The 18905-nt window shown below is 33.1% G+C and overlaps 1 protein-coding gene across 1 annotated transcript in view; it reads left to right on the top strand.

The window, feature by feature from the left end:
• Positions 1 to 18905, top strand: part of SKAP1 (src kinase associated phosphoprotein 1) — a 255383-nt gene that overhangs the window by 22482 nt on the left and 213996 nt on the right. The window contains exon 2 of the mRNA XM_074342968.1: positions 9762 to 9867. Within this exon, the coding sequence (XP_074199069.1) occupies positions 9762 to 9867 (106 nt within the window). The remainder of the gene's footprint in view (positions 1 to 9761; positions 9868 to 18905) is intronic.

Here is an 18905-nt window from a genome sequence, read left to right as displayed (position 1 = left end):
TGGACAACCTAGAAGAAACGGACAAATTCCTAGAAATATGCAATCTCCCAAGATTGAATCAGGAAGAAATACAAAACGTGAACAGACCAATTACCAGTAATAAAGTTGAATTAATATTTTAAAAACTCCCAAGAAATAAAAGTCCAGGACCAGATGGCTTTACAGGTGAACTCTACCGAACATTAGAGAAGGGTTAACAGCTACTCTTCTCAAACTATTCCAAAAAATTTCAGAGGAAAGAATGCTTCTGAACTCATTCTAGGTGACTAGCATCACCTGATACCAAAACTAGACAAAGATATTACAAAAAAAGAAAATTTCAGGCCAGCATCACTGATGAACATAGTTGCAAAAATTCTCAACAAAATATTAGCAAACTAAATCAACTATACATTCAAAGGATCATACACCATGATCAAGTGGGATTAATCCCAAGGATGCAAGGATGGTTCAATATTCACAAATCAATCAGTGTGGTACACCACAATAACAAATTGAAGAATAAAAATCATGTGATCATCTCAATAATTGCAGAAAAAGATTTTGACAAAATCAACATCCATTTATGTTAAAAACTCTCAACAAGTGGGTATGGAGAGAACATACCTTAACATAATAAAGGCCATATATGAGATGCCTACAGCATACATAATACTGATAATGATGAAAAGCTGAAAGCATGTCCTCTGAGATCAGGAACAAGACAAGGATGCCCTTGAGGATATTATGCTAAGTGAAATAAGTCAGAGAAAGACAAAAATTGTATGATTTCAGTTATATGTAGAATCTAAAAAACAAAACAAGTGAACAAACATAATTAAACAGAAACAGAGTCATAGATATAGAGAACAAACAGGTGGTAGCCAGAGAGGAGGAAGGTGGGAGGAGGAGAGAAATAGGTGAGGGTGATTAAGAGGTACAAACTTCCAGTTACAAAATAAATGAGTCATGAGTATGAAATGTTCAGTGTGGGCAATGTAACCGGTAATTTTGTAATATCTTAGTATGGTGACAGATGGTAACTAGACTTCATGGTGATCATTTTGAAATGTATAGAATTTCAAATCACTGTGTTGTATACCAGGAACTAACATAGTGTTGTAGGTCAATTATACTTCAAAAACAAACAAATAAACTGATAGAAAAAGAGATCAGATTTGCAGTTATCAGAGGTGGAGAGTTGGGGGAGGGGGAATTGAATGAAGATAATCAAAATGTACAGGCCTCCAGCTGTAAGATAAATGAGTACTAGGAATGTAATGTAAAACATGATAAATATAATTAACACTGCTATACATTAAATGTGAAAGTTGTTAAGAGAGTAAATCCTTAGAGTTCGTATCACAAGGAAAAAATTTTATTTCTTTAATTTTGTACCTACATGAGATAATGGAGTTTCACTAATCTTATTGTGGTAACCATTTCATGATGTATGTCAGTCAAATCATTGTGCTGTAAATTGTAGTATAGTCAGTTTACAATATTGTGTCACTTTCTGGTGTACAGCATAATGTTTCAGTCATACATATACATACATATTTGTTTTAATATTTTGTTTTAATATTTTAATATTTGTTTTAATATTTTTCATTATAGGTTACTACAAGATATTGAATATAGTTCCCTGTGCTATACAGAAGAAACTTGTTTATCTATTTTATATATAGTAGGTAGTATCCACAAATCTTGAACTCCCAATTTATCCCTTCCCATCCCTTTTCCTCCTGGTAAACATAAGTTTGTTTCCTATGTCTGTGCATCTGTTTTTGTTTTGTAAATAAGTTCATTTGTGTCTTTTTTGGGTTTTTTTTTTTTTTTGGATTCCACATATGAGTGACAGCATGTGATATCGTATAGTGTTTTTCTTTCTCTTTCTGGCTTACTTCACTTAGAATGATGATCTCCAGTTCCATCCACATTGCTGCAATGGCATTATTTTATTTTATTTTTTATGGCTTAGTGGTATTCCATTGAATAAATATACCACAACTTCTTTATCCAGTCATCTGTTGATGGACATTTAGGTTGTTTCCATGTCGTGGCTATTGTAAATAGTGCTGCTATGAACATTGGGGTGCATGTATCTTTTCGAATTAGAGCTCCCCTTGGATATATGCCCAGGAGTAGGATTGCTGAATCATATGGTAAATCTATTTTTAGTTTTTTGAAATTCTTCTCTTTATCTTTGGTTTTCAGCAGTTTGACTATAAGTTGTCTGTGTTTAATTTTCTTTATATTTATCTTGCTTGAGGTCCACTGAGCTTCTTGAATCTGTAAATTGACATTTTTCACCAAATTTGGGAAAATATTGACCATTATTTCTTCTGGTATATTTTCTGTCCTATCCTTGTTTTGCTCTTCTTCTGAGACTCCCAAGTTTATGTAAGTTGATAGCATTTGATGTTTTCCCACAGTCCACTAAGCTTTTTGCCTAAGGGTGTTCCCCCGCCACTCCACAATACCTGCACCTAATGACATTTTTTTCCTTCTAAGGCTCCTTTTTGTCTAGAACCTCCAGAATAATGTTAATTGACAGCGGGAGTAGCTGGCAAAACAGCCTTTCATAACAATGACTTTAGTTTTTCAGCCACAAATATGGTGCTAGTTTGTGACATAAATATTCCTTAGGTTAAGAAGGTATTCTTTTACTTCTCTATATAATATAGTTTTGTCCCAAATAGATAATAAGTATCATCAGAAGAGGTTTTATCATTTGTCAAGAGGCTTATATAGACTTCTCTTTTAACCTATTAAATAAAAAGTAATACATGAATCATATTGAAATGTTTTTATATTCCCAGGATAAACTATATTATTCTTTCAATATACTGCTAGGTTTGATGGTATTTTATTTAGGTTTTTTGTATCTGTACTAACTTTAAAATGATTCATTTTTATGTTCTTCTAGAACTGTGGTTGTGCTATCTTACACCAAATGATTTGAGAACTTTCTCTTTTTCTATGCTCTGAAATAGTTTATATAGAATGAGAATTATTTATTACTTAAAAGTTTGAAAAATTTATAAAAATATTCAAATCTGAACTTTTTTAAAAAACATTTTTAGCAAACTTTTCTTGTCTCTTGGTTATTAGCCTCTTCAGGAATCAAGGTTTCCATTTCTCAGTGAAGTTCAGTTTTAGAACTTAAAAATTAAGTTATTTTTCTCAGAAGTTTTCATTGAGATTTTCACACTTATTTATACGGTATTTTATTTTATTTACATAGCATTTTATTTTTAAAAATAATCTTTTAAATGGGTAAAAATGATAACCACTATCGTAAAATTTAAATATACATAAAAGCACAAAGAAGAAAATTAAAATAACTTGAAATCTCACCAACTTTATCGAATATTTCATTATCTTTACATTTTTTTCTATTATCTTCTTTTTCTTCTGCCTCATTTATGTATATTTGTACTTTCTTTTTTCCTTGATTGCATTTGCTAATGGTTTATCAATTTATTGGATTTCTTCCTCACCTCTGAAAAATCCCAGCTCTTACATATATTTTTCTCACCATTTTCAAGTTCAGTGGTTTTTAACCACTAAATCGTGCAATGGAACCCTTTTCAAAATTAAAATCTTATGTGAAATCCCAGTGTATAAATAGATAAAAGCCAAGCACTTGTGATTAAAGCAAAGGGGAGTAAGGGGAAGGAAGGGAGTTTCCCAGAGTCTCAATCACTTGACCACCACCCCCAACTCCTCTTTCTTATCAGACACTTATGACTCCAGAGAGTACTGTTAGACAACCACTGTTCTGACTTACTAATTCTGCTTATATCTTTATTGTTTCCTTCCTCTTCTTTTCCACAGACTGGTTTTATTGCTCTTTTCTGATTTTTTGAATTTAGCATTTACTGTATTTCTTTTCATTCTTTCTTGTTTAATATTGGAAATATTGAAGTCTGTGAATTTGTCACTGGCAGTGCTGGTCACATCTTATAATATTTTACACAGGATATTTTCTCAATAGGCGGTAATTATAGTTTTGAGTTTCCTCTTTGGCCCACAGAATATGTAGGAGTGTATTTTCAGCTTCTAAGTGTGGAGAGATTTGTATATCTTTTTTTAATATTAAGTTCTGATTTTATTTTGTTATGGTCATATAATAAGATCTTTCTAATTTAGTTTTTAAGAAATTACTGGTTTTTTGTAATCCAGTGTTTAATCAATTTTCATAAATTTTCCATGCCAGCTGTAAAGGGTGCATTTTATTTTTAGGTTACATAGTTATTTCACTTCTGTTATCTATCCTATTAATTATATTGCTTAAATCCTCTATATCTGCACTATCCAATATAGTAACCACTCTCCACATGTGGTTATTGTACATTTGAAATGTGGCTAGTTTGAACTGATATGTGTTGTTAAGTATAAAATGCACATAGGGTCTTAAAGATTTAATGCAAAAACAGGTAAAATATTTCAATAATAATTTTTATGTTCATTGCATATTAAAATGATACGATTTTGGATCTATTGAGTTAAATAAAATAAATATTACTAAAATTAATTTCATCTCTTTTTTGGATACCTTTTGAAAGAGGTTACTAGAGAATTTTAAATTACATGCGTAATTATTTTATTTCTATTGGACATAACTGCCCTGTATAATAATTATATATTTTTGTCCACTTGATCTATCAGAGACTAGTAGTAACATTACAATTGTTTTTTCAGTAATTTCTACTTAAATTTCTCAGTTTTCACTGTATATATTTTTGTACTGTGCCATTTAGCACATAACAGGTCATTTCTATTGTGGATTGAACCTTACATAAAATAAAATGACTCTGTTGGCCTGTTTGAGTTCAACTTTGATGTGAATTATTGCTATTCTTTTTAAGAAAATTTGCTTAGGAGTTTTTGCACACCTCTCTTTTTTTAACTTCAGCTTCACTTTGTTTCAGGTGAGTATCTCTTAAACAGTAATTAAATTAATTGTATCTTTTGACATAGTCTGACTTTGCTTTTCTCTTTTTCACTTGTTTCTGTTAACTTTTTTCTTCTTTTTTTATTGAGGAATAGTTGATTTATAATATTATATTAGTTTCAGGTGTACAACATAGTGATTCAAAATTTTTATAGATTAACCCCATTTATAGTTATTATAAAATGTTGTCTGTGTTCCCTTTGCTGTACAATATATCCTTGTAGCTTACTCTTAATAGAGGAGTCTAACTTTTCACAATTATTGTGATCAGTGAATATCATTTTATGAGTTTTATTTTTATGCTACTTTATTTTTTTCTATATTTTAGTATATTGAGTAATAAAAATATTTTGTTCTACTTTTATTACATTAGTGTTTTGAAAAATCATAGTTGAACCCATTTACTTTAATTAGCATCATCAAGAATGGAATAGTACCCATTAGCCCTATGAAAATGGGTAATTTAGCATGTTTTTCTTCCTCTCTATTCCTTTCCTAACTGAGATTCAGATGCTTATTACATTTTTTTTATAAATGTCTTAAGAATTACTTTAAAATAGAAGTTTTAAAGCATATTTAACCACAATTATCTAGATTTAACTTATTTTACTGTTTTGAATTTCATCACCACCTCTTTCTCTCTGTTGATCATTATATCCTTGAAAAGATTTCCTTGGGGAAGAATGTAGGTGGTAGAAATTCAGAGTTTGAAAATATTTTGTTGTTCTCCTTCATATTATATAACCAACATATTGAGTATGTTTAGAATTCTTTAGCACAGTATTTTTCCTTTAAAAATGCTATAAAACTTTCATTTTCTGGTGCTTATTTTGTGGAGAGGCCACTTTGACTCTGTTATTTTGTAGACTACTTACTTTTTTCTATTGGTATGCTTGAGGGATGTTTTCATTTTCCTTCAGTTTTGAAAGTTCAGAAGGATATGTTTAAATGTTGTCATTCATTCATTCATTTATATTTTTTAACAGCTTCATTGAGATATAGTTCCTGTACCACACAACCTACCCATTTAAAGCATACTGAACCAATGGCTTTTAGTATAGTATTCCCAGAGTTGTGCAATCATCACCACAGTAAATTTTAGAACATTTTCATCATTCCCAAAGAAAACTTGAACCCCTTTAGCCTGCATTCTCCAATCTGCCTCCTCCCTCCCACAGCCCTAGGCATCCACTAATCTGCTTTCTTTTTCTATAGATTTTGCCTATTCTGTATATTTCATGTGAATGGAATTAGACAATATGTGGCCTTTGTGACTGCTTTCTTTTGGTTGGTGAAATTATTTCAGAGATTTATTTGTATTGTAGCATGTATCAGCATTTTATTTTTCATTGCTGAGTAATATTCCATTGTATAGATTATTTTTAGTTTCTTTTATTTGTCTCTTCATCGGTTGATGGATATTTGGGTTTTGTCCACATATTGGCTATTAAGAATAATGCTACTATGAACATTTGTGTACAAGTTTTTGTTTGAACTCCTGTTTTCATTTCTTTTGGGTGTATATCTAGTAGTGGAATTGCTAGGTCACATGGTAACTCTCTGTTTAACCTTTTGAGGAAATTCCAGACTTTTACAAAGTGGCAGCACCATTTTACATTGCCACTAGCAGTGTGTTAGGATTTTAATTTCTCTGCATCTTTGACAACACTCATTACTGTCCATCTTTTTGACTGTCACCATCCTAGTGGATGTGAAGTGGTACCTCATTGTGGTTTTGATTTTCATTTTCCTGATGACAGCTGATGTTGAGCATCTTTTTATGTGTTTATTGGTCATTTGTATATCTTCCTTAGATAAATGTCTATTTAGATCCTTTACTTGTTTTAAAATTGGGTTATTTGTCTTTCTATTATTGAGTTGTAAGAGCTTTTTATATATTCTACATATAAGTCTCATCAGATGTATGATTTGCAAAAATTTTCTCCCATTCTATGGGTTATCTTTTCACTTTCTTGATGACATCCTTTGGAGCACACTGTTTTTTCATTTTTGATGTCCAATTTATTTTTTCTTTTGGCATCATACCTAAGAAACTATTATTAACCCAAGGCCACAAGGATTTATGCCTGTTTTCTTCTGACACTTTTATAGTTTTATTCTTTTCCATTGAATTGTCTTGGCATCTGTATCAAAAATTTATTGACTATAAATATGAGGGTTTACTTCTGAATTCCCAATTCTGTTCCTTTGAACTATGTGTCTATCTTTATGCCAGTACCATATTGTCTTGGTTACTGTAGCTTTGTAGTAAGTTTTGAAATCAGAAAATCTGTGAATCCTCCAAATTTATCCTTCTTTTTCAAAATTGTTTTGGCTATTCTGGGTTCCTTGGATTTCCAAATGAATTATAGGATCAGCTTGTCAGTTTCTGCAAAAAAAGCCAGCTCAGATTTTTATAGAGATCACATTGATTTAGATCAATTGGAGGAATACTGCCATATTAACAGTAGTAAGTCTTATATATGAACATAGGATGTCTTTCCATTTACTTAGGTCTTTAACTTCTTTCAGTAATATTTTGTAGTTTTCAGAGTTTAAGTTTTGTGCTTCTTTTGTTAAATTTATTCCTAAGTGTTTAATCCTGTTTTCTTAATTGGAATGTTTTCTTAAAAGGTATTTTCCTGATTTAATTTTGGTTTGTTCATTGCTATTATATAGAAATACAACTGATTTTTGTATATTAATCTTATATCCTGCAAACTTACTGAACTCATTTATTAATTCTAATAGTTTTTTGGTGGATTCCTTGGGGTTTTCTATATACAAGATTGTATCATCTGCAAGTAGAGATAGTTTTATTTCTTCCTTTCTAATCTGGACTCTTTTAATTTCATTTTCTTGCACAATTGCCCTGGCTAGCCCCAGTACAATGTTGAGTATAAGTGGTGAGATTAGACATCTTGTCTTGTTGCTAATCTTAGGAATAGGGGATAGCAGTCTTTCACTTGTTGACCTAAAACAATAAAACAACCAGTTATTTTACCAGCAAAATGGGGTTATTTGGGAACAACAAAGACTTAATTCAGAGCATGCAGTCTGTGATGATCCACAGGCAAGTCTAGAGAATAGAAGAGAGGAACTTTCTTTTATAGAGGAGAAGGAGGAGTTAGGAGGGGCTGTTATAAACAAAGAGTTCATTGGAGGAAACTGGGAGCTTTTCATTAGCTGAGTTGTGTAACAGTCTCTCATTGGGTGCGCTCTTGCTGGGCAAGGAGAAATTTTTCCTTCCTCCTGCTGGGTAGTAAAGTGCCAACCTTCTTCTTGTTGGAGATGCAAAGGTACATCTCTTCCTGTTGGGTCTGCAATTGACATCAATGGGGAGGGAATGAGAGCTCCCTCTTCTGGCATCCTGACTTTATTTAAAATGCAGATACTGTTTATTAATTTTCACACACTGTTAAATGTGACATTAGTGGGGTTTTGGTAGATGATCTTTGTCAGGCTAAGGAAATTTCCTTCTATTTCTAGTTTGTTGAATGTTTATTTTCTTGTTTGTTTGTTTAAAATCATGAAGGGCTGTGGAATTTTGTCTAAAGCTTTTTTTCCACCTGTTGGGATTATCGTGTGGTCTTGGTCCTTTATCCTATTAATATGGTGTACTACATTAATTTAATTTTAGCTAGCATTTATTTTTTACCTTTTAATTCAACTTCTCATTTTCTCATTCTTTAGTCTCTGGAAGACTTTGGCGGAACCTATTAAATGACATATGCAATAGATGTGATGCAGGTCTTGGAAGCTGATGGTGGTCCTCTGTGAAATTTTATTTCCAGAACTTTGTACTTCATCAAAAGTTCTGGTGATGACTATCTAGGATTTTTTTTGTTTGATGGTGTTGAATGGTATGAATGTAAAACAAAATTTTAAGTGTCCTATGTAACCCAAATGTTATATAAATTCATAACATTATTTTGGTAGTATATCTAACAGTTTCATATTACAGGCACTATTTTTGGAGATGGAAACTTTTAACTATATTATTTATATACATTTTAGGGATGATAACCCTTTTATGCATAATAGAGTATGTAATTAGCATTTCTAGCAATTATAGTCAGTATCAGTGTATTTTTGTCTTTGAAAAATTTGTAGATGCCTCCCCAGTTTCTTTCAATATAACATGATTTGTTTCGTATTATATATTTCTATCAGATCCCTATTTTGTAGTGTATTCTCACCCTAATTGCAGTTTTCTTCTCTTGGGTATGTTTTTTCTTTTCCATGTGGGTTCCTTCAGTTGGTTGCACTGTCATTTTCATTGGTGATGCATCTGCTAATTAGTTTTCTTCTTTGAATGCCTGCTCTTTTTGTTCTTGATTTTTCAGTTCAGCTCTGTTTTAAATTTAAGTTCTATTTATTGACATTTCTCTCTAGCTTCTATTGGCCTGTGACCCACTATGACTTGTTTGTAATGTTTATATGTTTATGAAACTGACAGTCCATCCTCTGCCATCAGTGATAATTAACATTTAACTGTTTTTTTAAGATGGTTTAGAAAATAGTTATTTTTGTGGTTAATATATGTATTAGCTTTCTAAATTCGTCGAAAGTTCTTGGATTATTAGAAAGTGTCACCTACAGGCATATGTAGAGTTTTACTTACTTTTTATTCTGGCGAAATATACATAACATATAATTTACTATTTTAACCATTTTTAAGTGTGCGTTAATTACATTCACATTGTTCTGCAACTTTAACATTTTTAAAGAGAAAGTAATACCTATTTCTTAGTCTTTCAGATTTTCTCTTTCTTCCTTAGTATTTTTTCTTTTTCATTGATCAACTTTCCCTTTCTTTTAGATGCTGAGGATTTCCTGGCAGAAGGTTTGCGGAATGAGAACCTCAGTGCTGATGCAAGAGACCACAGAGACCATATCCTACGGGGCTTTCAGCAAATCAGAGCTAGGTTTGTATCAACCAGTTCCATTATTCTTCTTTATAAGCTTTAAAACAGTTTATAATCAGTAAAGTCTACTTCAGTATATAAATTAGCAAGGTAAGACATATCCATCATAGTTCTTTACACTTGGTAGAGGCTTAATAAATGTTTACTGAATTGAATTAAAGTGAGGCAGGCATAGTTGGGTAGTTTACCAAAATAGAAAATTTTGATAACTATGTATGTTAAGAAAATTATTCTGCTTTTAGCTCTGGATTGTTATGTTGTTCTTTATTGAACACTTTTGCAAATGTGTGAAAAGCTAAGTATTTGTGCTTGTCCAATTTACTAAAAGGGAGGATGTTAAGCCACATGAGATAATTAATTTTCATTATGATTTTTATTCCTGGTTTACATCCAAATCTCCTTCCCTAATAGAAAACTTAAACCATACTTTTCCTATGACCATATTAGGATGTTTTAGTCTCAGACTGGTTGGAATATCATGCTCACTAATTTTTTTTTTAATTAAAGGCCCTGACCTAATTTGTGCCTTTTAGAATGTGAGCACCTGACAGATACATACACTTACTTGGGAGAGGAAGAAATAAAAATTTTCCTTTACAATTTATTTCCTAATCACTTCTTGCTCAAAATGTGGTAACTGAATTAACTGAATGAGAGTTGGGGATAAGTGAGTGTTATTTTAAGCCTTTTCCAACCTGGTGGCCATGTGATTCAGAATGTTTGAACTGAGTACTCTTAGTAAAAGGGAGAACATCTACAGGGTTATGACTGGAATTTAATTTGTGTGGCTGACCGATCTTGGCATCTACTTTAGAAACTTCATTGAAACTCCTTAGAAGCTGAGAGTTTTATCCTTTCGAAGGGCACAGCCAGAATATATTCCCTCCAGGAATGTGAGAGAACCTCACAAGATGCCCTGCTGGATCTTAATCGATCTTTCCTGCTGGCTAATTAAGCATCACTTTTACTCAGCAACTGGGGACTGTGTAATTATCAGCCTGGGTTGCCCTAAATAATTGAAACAAACAGAATGCAGAAGATGGAAGCTTTTTGCAAAAGTAAGAATATCTATAATTTTTATTAGCCTGAAAGAGTGTTTAAAACAAACTTCCCTGTAATGTTACTTTATTTAGATAAATTTAGGCTTAGTTGTGTACCTGTTAGTTCATAATCCATAGAATTTTTTATTTTTTTAATACAAAGTTGACCTTTATACTATAGGATTATTATAAGGATGACATGAGGAATAAAGGTGGAATTATTTTAAATTATGTTATAGGGAGAGGGATGCCCAAACTATAATTGTGTATGTGGTGCTATTAGTGGTATAAATCTGTGATAAGGAATGTAAAAACAATTTTACTGCATCTGTAGAGACAAATATACAATGAATAGGAGTTCTCCTTTCCCATATTTGTACCACAGCATTTGGAAAGGGCTAATTTCAATCTGAAATTGGTAATAAAAGGTGATTTTTGTGGTGACTCGCTGTTATCAGTACATATTATTTCTTAGTCCTCTTTTTAAATGCATACACACACACTCATACACTCATATCCATGTGTGCACACATAGAAGCTGTATTTGTTATGAGGTAGAGAGGGTTCCTTGTTCTCAAAGAATTTGCTGTGTGGTTTGTGGGACAGACATTCAGGAAATAACCAGCAGGAATTTTAGGAAACATCTGCATTGTTAATGGGAGCTTTCTGTTCATTGATTTGTTGTAAGAAAGATGACACTTTATTTAGAATTTCATAATTATCAGATCACAGAGGAAATGAGGAGCCAGAAATTAGATACTGTATAAGAAAATGGAAAAACAAGGCTTCCCTTTGGCAAGCTGTTTGAAATTGTCTTACATTTACCTATTCAATCATCATCCCATTAATGTAACCCTTGTTTTGCTGAATCCTCTTTTTATAGACACATTGCCTCTGTAGCCCCTTTTATGGCTGGTCAATATTATGCACTTATATGTACTGATGCCAGTTTCAAAGAATTAAAGCTTGTACAAGGCCAACCATATTTACTTTCTTTGTGTAGAAGTTGTATCTTTCCCAGAGGCTGGGTGTGAAAAGAAATTTGGAACTCATCAAACTTGAGAGTTAAATGTATATGGCAAGTTGCCAAGTAACATCAAAAGAATTGTTGAAAGCCACTTAAAAAGTTTTATCTTTAGTCATATTAAAGCAATAAAATGTTAAGGGTTTGGTAGATTTGTTGGGGAGAGTAGGAACATATCTAAAATTATTAATTTGGCACATCAGAGTTTATTTGGAAGGTAGGTAAGAAATCTCTAGCAGGATAATCTGGGAAAGCCACTAGATAAATATAAATACCGTATATACACATATTTCCGCCCCAAAACTTTCTACTCTATCTTGTGTCCTTGCTTGAATCCCTGTAATTCTTTCCTCAGCACGGTGCTGCTGAGAATGAAAAGGGTGGAGAGAAGTGAAAATAGCACTGCCTCTGATTCTTCGTAAACTCTAGGGGCTTGGCCCTAATTTTTAAGGTGGCTCAGAATTCAGTGCTGCTTGCCATGGCTGTGGTCTTGCTGTAAATTAAAGCGTCTGACTCCATCATAGCTGTTATGTGCCATTTGCCACCTTTGTTGCATAGAGTCACTGACCCCAGGAAAGGATAGTTGTGTCAGAAGTCATGGATTTCCTCCAAGTGCTCATCTGTTTCTCAGTACAAGTAGCTTCATTATTCTCTCTCCTCTCAGACTTAAAAATAAAATCGTATCCGTATTTCTATCTACATATGGGGTTGGGTTTTTTTTTGGCTTACAAGTGTTACCGATGATGTATAATGTTTTCCATATAAGACAAAATAGAAAACGGATGGTAATTTCTGTGATTCCAAGGAAATGAAATCCTGTTGTGGTATTTGATGTCCTGAGCTGTGATGTTCATTGCTCTTCTTCAAACTGCTTCCTCATTTAAACATTCTCCCTAAAAACTAACGGTTTTCACATTCTGAATCCAAGTTTTCACTGAGCTCTTTAGAGAATGATTAGGATGAAAGCCAGGCAGAGGCTCCTCCTGTTTTATTACGGTGGTCACTGCAGGATCAGCGCCAGATGTGAGACACCTGGAATGAAGCAGACATGATCTACACTCAGACATCTGATGGCGTTCTTACGCATTTGTAGAAACAGTTGAGCATTTCTGAAGTTTGATTCAAGGGAGGCCATCTGACAGCAAGAATACATTGAGAATGGGGGAAGGGATGAACAATATAGAATATTTTTATTACTGAGGTAGGGATAAATTCTCTCTTGATGGCCCGTTTTGGAACAGCTAGTCATTTATGCTCACTGTTGGAAGTGAAGGCCAGAGCCAATGGAAACAAACTTGGAATATTATTTCCTTTTGTGAAAGTTAAAGGAGTTCCAAAATGAGACAGGTAGATTAATAGCATATTGAAATGGAAAGAAATAAAGAAATAACTTTATGTAACAGGATTATGGCCCAAAAGCCACAAAACTCAGGACATTTAAAGTACAGGTTGAAAGAATATCTTTAAAAATGTCTCATTGTGGGTGGTTAGCATATAGCTCTGCATGAAACATGATACACTGGTAGAAATATCATAAAAATAATTCCAATTTTTTGGGGGAACTTCAAGTTTTTCTTACAGCTTAACATGGATTTAGCTTTAAAACAGGATTTAGTTTAAGAATATATCATTCTGATGTCTTTGTATTATAGGAAGAAAGACAGGGAGTTAGTCTAGTATAACTCTTGGAAGCACAATTTTCAAAGTAGTGTACTGTAAATATCATTACTATTAATTACATAGAGAGTTTTACTTTTCCTGAGAGCTGGTTATTGAGCTTAAAACTCCCAAACAAAACACAATGGAATGAAGTGTGCTTATCAAGAGAACTAATGTGGAATGTGTTGTTGGTACATTTGTGTTGCTTGCAAATTTAGATATTTGCTCATAACCTGTTGTTCATTTTGCTACTTATATCCATAGCAAAAAAAAAAAAAGTACTTGTGCAATCCATCTAAGTTTAAAGAGCTCTGAAAAGGCTCAAAATCATACGGAGCAATAATTTGACCACATCTCGAAGGTTAACAATTTATTTCTTCCTTTTTCAGTCCTATCTCTGCCTCTCATCCTTAATCCAAAAAAAAAAAAAAACAAAACCCAAAACGATTTCATGTCTTTCAGCTGATCAACTATATACCAAATTTCTATACTAGTTTTCTGTTTTTCAATGAGTGTATGTTGAGATTTCACAATCGTGTTAAAGATTTTTGAAGATAAACTTATTGGGGCAGTGAGGGGTTATATTTATTGCTCTTTTAGTCTGAAATTCTCTTCAGGTGGGACTGATATATTACCTGCTGTTGGTTTCTTGGCTTAACCTGGAAAGGAAGATCATTTTATTATATGCTCTTTCATAGCAAGTCTCGTGTCCTTTCAAATCATCCTTGAAATGTATAACTCTCCTTTTGATTTGATGATGGAGATTATTTTGTTTATTCTTTTACTTGTGCAAGTATCTTGGAATTAGCACCAGCTCTAAGATTAAATTGATCCACTTTTATTTTCTTTTACTAGGCTGTATTAGTGATCAGAAGCTTCTCCCTTTGGGCATCCCATAAAATAAATATTTTATACAAATAACTGATATATAATAATTTTTTAGTATTTTTATGCTAAGTAATAAGTGGGTTTAAAAAAAAAAAGCTTGGATTAATAAATGTGTTCCTTTCAAACCTTTTTATTAAAAATTCCCTGTACTGAGCTCTTTAAACAGATAGTATGTTCTATCAAGAGCGAAAAGAATCTTGAAATGAGACCTAGGAGGCAGACAGGTAACTGAACTTGCACCCTTCAGGTTGGACTGACCCATTAGAATAATATGCTGAGTATTGCTCTTCAGTCATTTAGTTAGGTTGCTGAAATTTTCTTTACTCCTGATAGAATTATAGCCATCATTATCACCTGGGCACATTCCTATTATCTACTCAATATGGATTTGTCTTGGAAGGTCTCAGAAAATCCTCAGTGTCAATTTTTTAATACTAGAAGCTTTTTTATTTGCCTATAAATGGGTGCCCTTAATTCATACATTGTGTGAAAAGATAATTTATCTGAAATTACTGTCTTCATTTTACCAGTTTACTTTGGCCTTGATTTTAAGTTTCATTTCATCTGGAGCTAGTCTTTTGTCCCAATGCTGTACTATTTTCTCTCCTTATAGAAAACTAATGGGGGGAAAATGCCTTTCTGTGTTATCTATTTGTGGATCTCCAGAAACTTGTGGCGTGGGGCCTTCTTGATTGTGGTTTTCTCTAATTTGCCTGTTTTCTCTTATTTCTGATATAGATCCACCCTGTATCCACTTTCTGTGTTACTGCGAAACTAGAGCAAAGGGGAGAGAAATGCAAGAGCACTGGGTCAGCTGTCAGGAGCCAAACTCTGTTTTGACATTAACTTCGATAACATCGATTCAGTGGAAGATTCTCCTAACCGTGATCTTGTGTTTTCTTTTTAAGTTGCATCCTCCAAAATGCAAATAACATTCTTTTTTCCCCAAATGGTACGAAAATGCAAGCATTACCAACCAAACCTTGAAACCTTCATTTGATTTTTTATGGTATCACTATGATTTTTTTTTTAATTTACAAAATGATGCAGGAAATTTCATTTCCTTGGGATTTTATTTCATTTCATGATTCTGTTGAGAATGAGTTGGGCCTAAAGTGGTTTTTAACAGTCACACTACGTGAATCATTTCTTCTTTGGAAGCTGAATCTTCTCTCTCACTGTGTGGCCTCATCTAGTCTCCCCAAAGTGCAGTGCTAGCAGGGTTGATAATGAAATGCCATCCTGCTTACCACGCTCAGTAAAGGGCTCTGAGAAAACAGGAAAAAAATCAGTCCCACAGGAACATCTCTAGTGCTAGATATCCATATTTAACCCCCATGCATTTAAAATGGAAATGAGATATCTTAGGGTTTTAGTTTTTGATTTACACAAGATGTCACCGCCTCCTTGGCAATGGGAATATTTTATAGACCAACTGCTGACCTGTTTGGGAAGATCTCAGCCTATCGCCCCAGGTCCAATGTAGTTCCTTCATATTTCTTTCGAAACTCTCAGCAGTGCTTTGCAGCAGCTTTGATTCTTCAGGCTTCAAAGGATGCCCCTTCCAGGGCCAGTCTTCCAAAAGGAAAAAAAATCAGCGTAGGGGAACAAACAGCTCTTTAAGAAAGGGGCAGCTATCCCTGTGGCATCTCTTACTGTAGTTAATTAATAGGGAGTTTACAAACCAGTAATACTAAGGCTTTGCAAAGCCAAGAAAATTCCAATTTGATGCTAGTGTGTTGTTAACGGAATTCTCACTTGGAATAACCCAGTCTTCAATAATCCAGCCTCAAATTGTCTTATCGTAGATACAGTGTGGCTGATATAAGATGCATTATCATTAATTGCTCAAACTCAAGCTCCCTCTTGAGTTTGTGAGCCTTGTTGAGGTTCTCATTATAATTTACAGAAAACTTTATGCCCACGTAATCTCCAATTAGCTATTTCTTTTAGTTATATTAGTGAGTGTCTCTCGCTTATAAATTCTGCCATTAACCACAAGGTTCATCTTACAATTTGGTAATCAAGACCTTCTACCGTGTCTACCAAGTGCCTTTGTTCCTTTGTTGAGAGAACTGAGATATAAAAAATTACTCAAAGTAACAGAATTAACAAAGGATTAGGATTTTTTTCATTTTTCAGTTTTATTAGGTAGAATTGTTAAAATTTGCACATATACAATATATTGTATGTAAATACATAAACACAATATACTGCAAGTATTTTAAAAATTTATATGTATGTACGGTTCATTGTTTTGAAGAACATTTAGAGCTTTAGCTTTATTAAAAATTTTAAAAAATTATAAATTAAAGTACAGTCAGTTACAATGTGTCAATCTCTTGGTGTACAGCACAATTTCCCATTTACATACATATATTCATTTCCATTTTTTTATTAAGTTATTACAAGATATCGAACATAATTCCCTGTGCTATACAAAAGAAACTTTTTTTAAATCTATTTTTATATACAGTGGCTAACATTTCTAAATCTCAAACTCCCAAATTTATCCCCTCCCACCCCCTTTCCCTGGTAACCATGATTGTTTACTAAGTCTGTGAGTCTGTTTCTGTTTTGTAGATGAGTTCATAGTGTCCTCTTTTTTTTAGATTCCACATATGGGTGATATCATAGGGTATTTTTCTTTCTCTCTCTGGCTTACTTCACTTAGAATGATGATCTCTAGGTCCATCCATGTTGCTGCAAATGGCATTATTTTATGCTTTTTATGGCAGAGTAGTATTCCATTGTATAAATATACCACAACTTCTTTATCCAGTCATCTTTCAATGGACATTTAGGTTGGTTCCATATCTTGGCTATTGTATACAGTGCTGCTATGAATATTGGGGTGCATGTATCTTTTTGCATTAGAGTTCCCTCCAGATATATACCCAGAAGTGGGATTGCTAGATCATATGGTAAGTCTATTTTTATTTTTTGAGGAAAGATTCGGATTTAGAATATAGAATTTCTAATTGGTTGCGTAGTTTACTTGGCCAAACCACTACAAGAAATTGGCATATTCCAGAAGATTATTGGTTTAAAAGAACTATAGTTCTTTTAATAAATATTGAAGTTTAATTAATTATATATTCATGGTAGAGTATAGCCAAGTCTGCAGTTTATTTTAGAATGCATCAAAAAAGAGAGATGGATATGTGACAAAACAAATACAACAAAAGTGAATCATAGAATCTAGGTTGTGGGTATATGTGGGTGTTCTTTTACCTTTTATGCATATTTGAAATATTTCATAATGTAATGTTGCAAAAAGCATTATTTGTTTCACTTTGCAGTTCAGAAATCATGGACCTCAATCACTGTGGTTTCAGAAAACCACATGCTTCCTCAATTTGGAAATATAACAAACATGTTTGTAATTTTTTTAGGATGATAATTTTCTAGGAATAATCTTATTATTACAGAATGATGGTAGACGAAGGGGTAATCCTCCAGTCTGTTATTTCTGACATAACTAACTTTAAGTATCTAACTTTCATACTTCTTTAAAACTTCTAGACCAGCAATTATTGAGAGCTGACATTCAATTCAAACATTTTGCCCAGGAGAGTGGGAAATTTTAATCTTTTTCAAGGAAAGGCAATTTCTAACTTTTCTCATAAATTTGATAAAAGGAAAGCTAATATGAGATTGGTAGTCCAGTAGGAAATGGAACTCAATTTTACATTTTTTAAACCATTTTATGGTATTAAAAATGACAGAGGTTAGAAACAAAGCTCTTATTCTTTTATTGAACTAGAATTGAAAGTGGCAGAAAATCATTTTGGCCCTGGTGCAGTAAATGTTATCACTAAAACATGTTCAGAGGATATTAGGATAGTCTCTCAAGCACCAGAGACAAAAGTTCACGGAACAAGAACTGATTTTGCTGTCCTTACCTTGAAATTATTAGATGTACAGGAGATGAAAGTATCTTAGCTCTAAGAAGACAGGGTATGGAGTATGTGTTGAAAATAATAATGGCTTCATTCTGGAGGGAAGTAAAATGGAGAGAATATGGTGGGATGGGTCTCTTAGCAGTGACAGACACAATGGAGGGAGTACACAGGGACAGGAGGGCCAGCACCCAAACCAGCCCCAGGGCTGAGGAATCCAGAGAAAATTATACTTGTGCAAAATTGTGAGCTGACAATGAAAATGGTAAGAAAGCAAGCAATGCTATTCATTGAAAGAACTCTTTGAAGATATTATTTAACAGGGAGATTAAACTGGAGCTGTCAGCAGCTACTTTATTTTGAGAATCTGGTAGGAGAGAAATTTTAAGTCCATTTGGGAAAAACCAATCATTTTTGAGTGTGCAGTGTGATTATTCTTTAGAATTTTGTGTAAATGGAGCAGGTTGGTAGGCATATGTTTGCTGATCCTCTAATGATTAAAATTCAGAATAAGTAAGACTCTTG

Source organism: Camelus bactrianus, chromosome 16 (assembly GCF_048773025.1).
Source record: "Camelus bactrianus isolate YW-2024 breed Bactrian camel chromosome 16, ASM4877302v1, whole genome shotgun sequence".
Classification (NCBI taxonomy): Eukaryota; Metazoa; Chordata; class Mammalia; order Artiodactyla; family Camelidae; genus Camelus; species Camelus bactrianus.
Note: the sequence above shows the minus strand (reverse complement) of the source record. Positions and strands in the feature narration are given on the sequence as shown.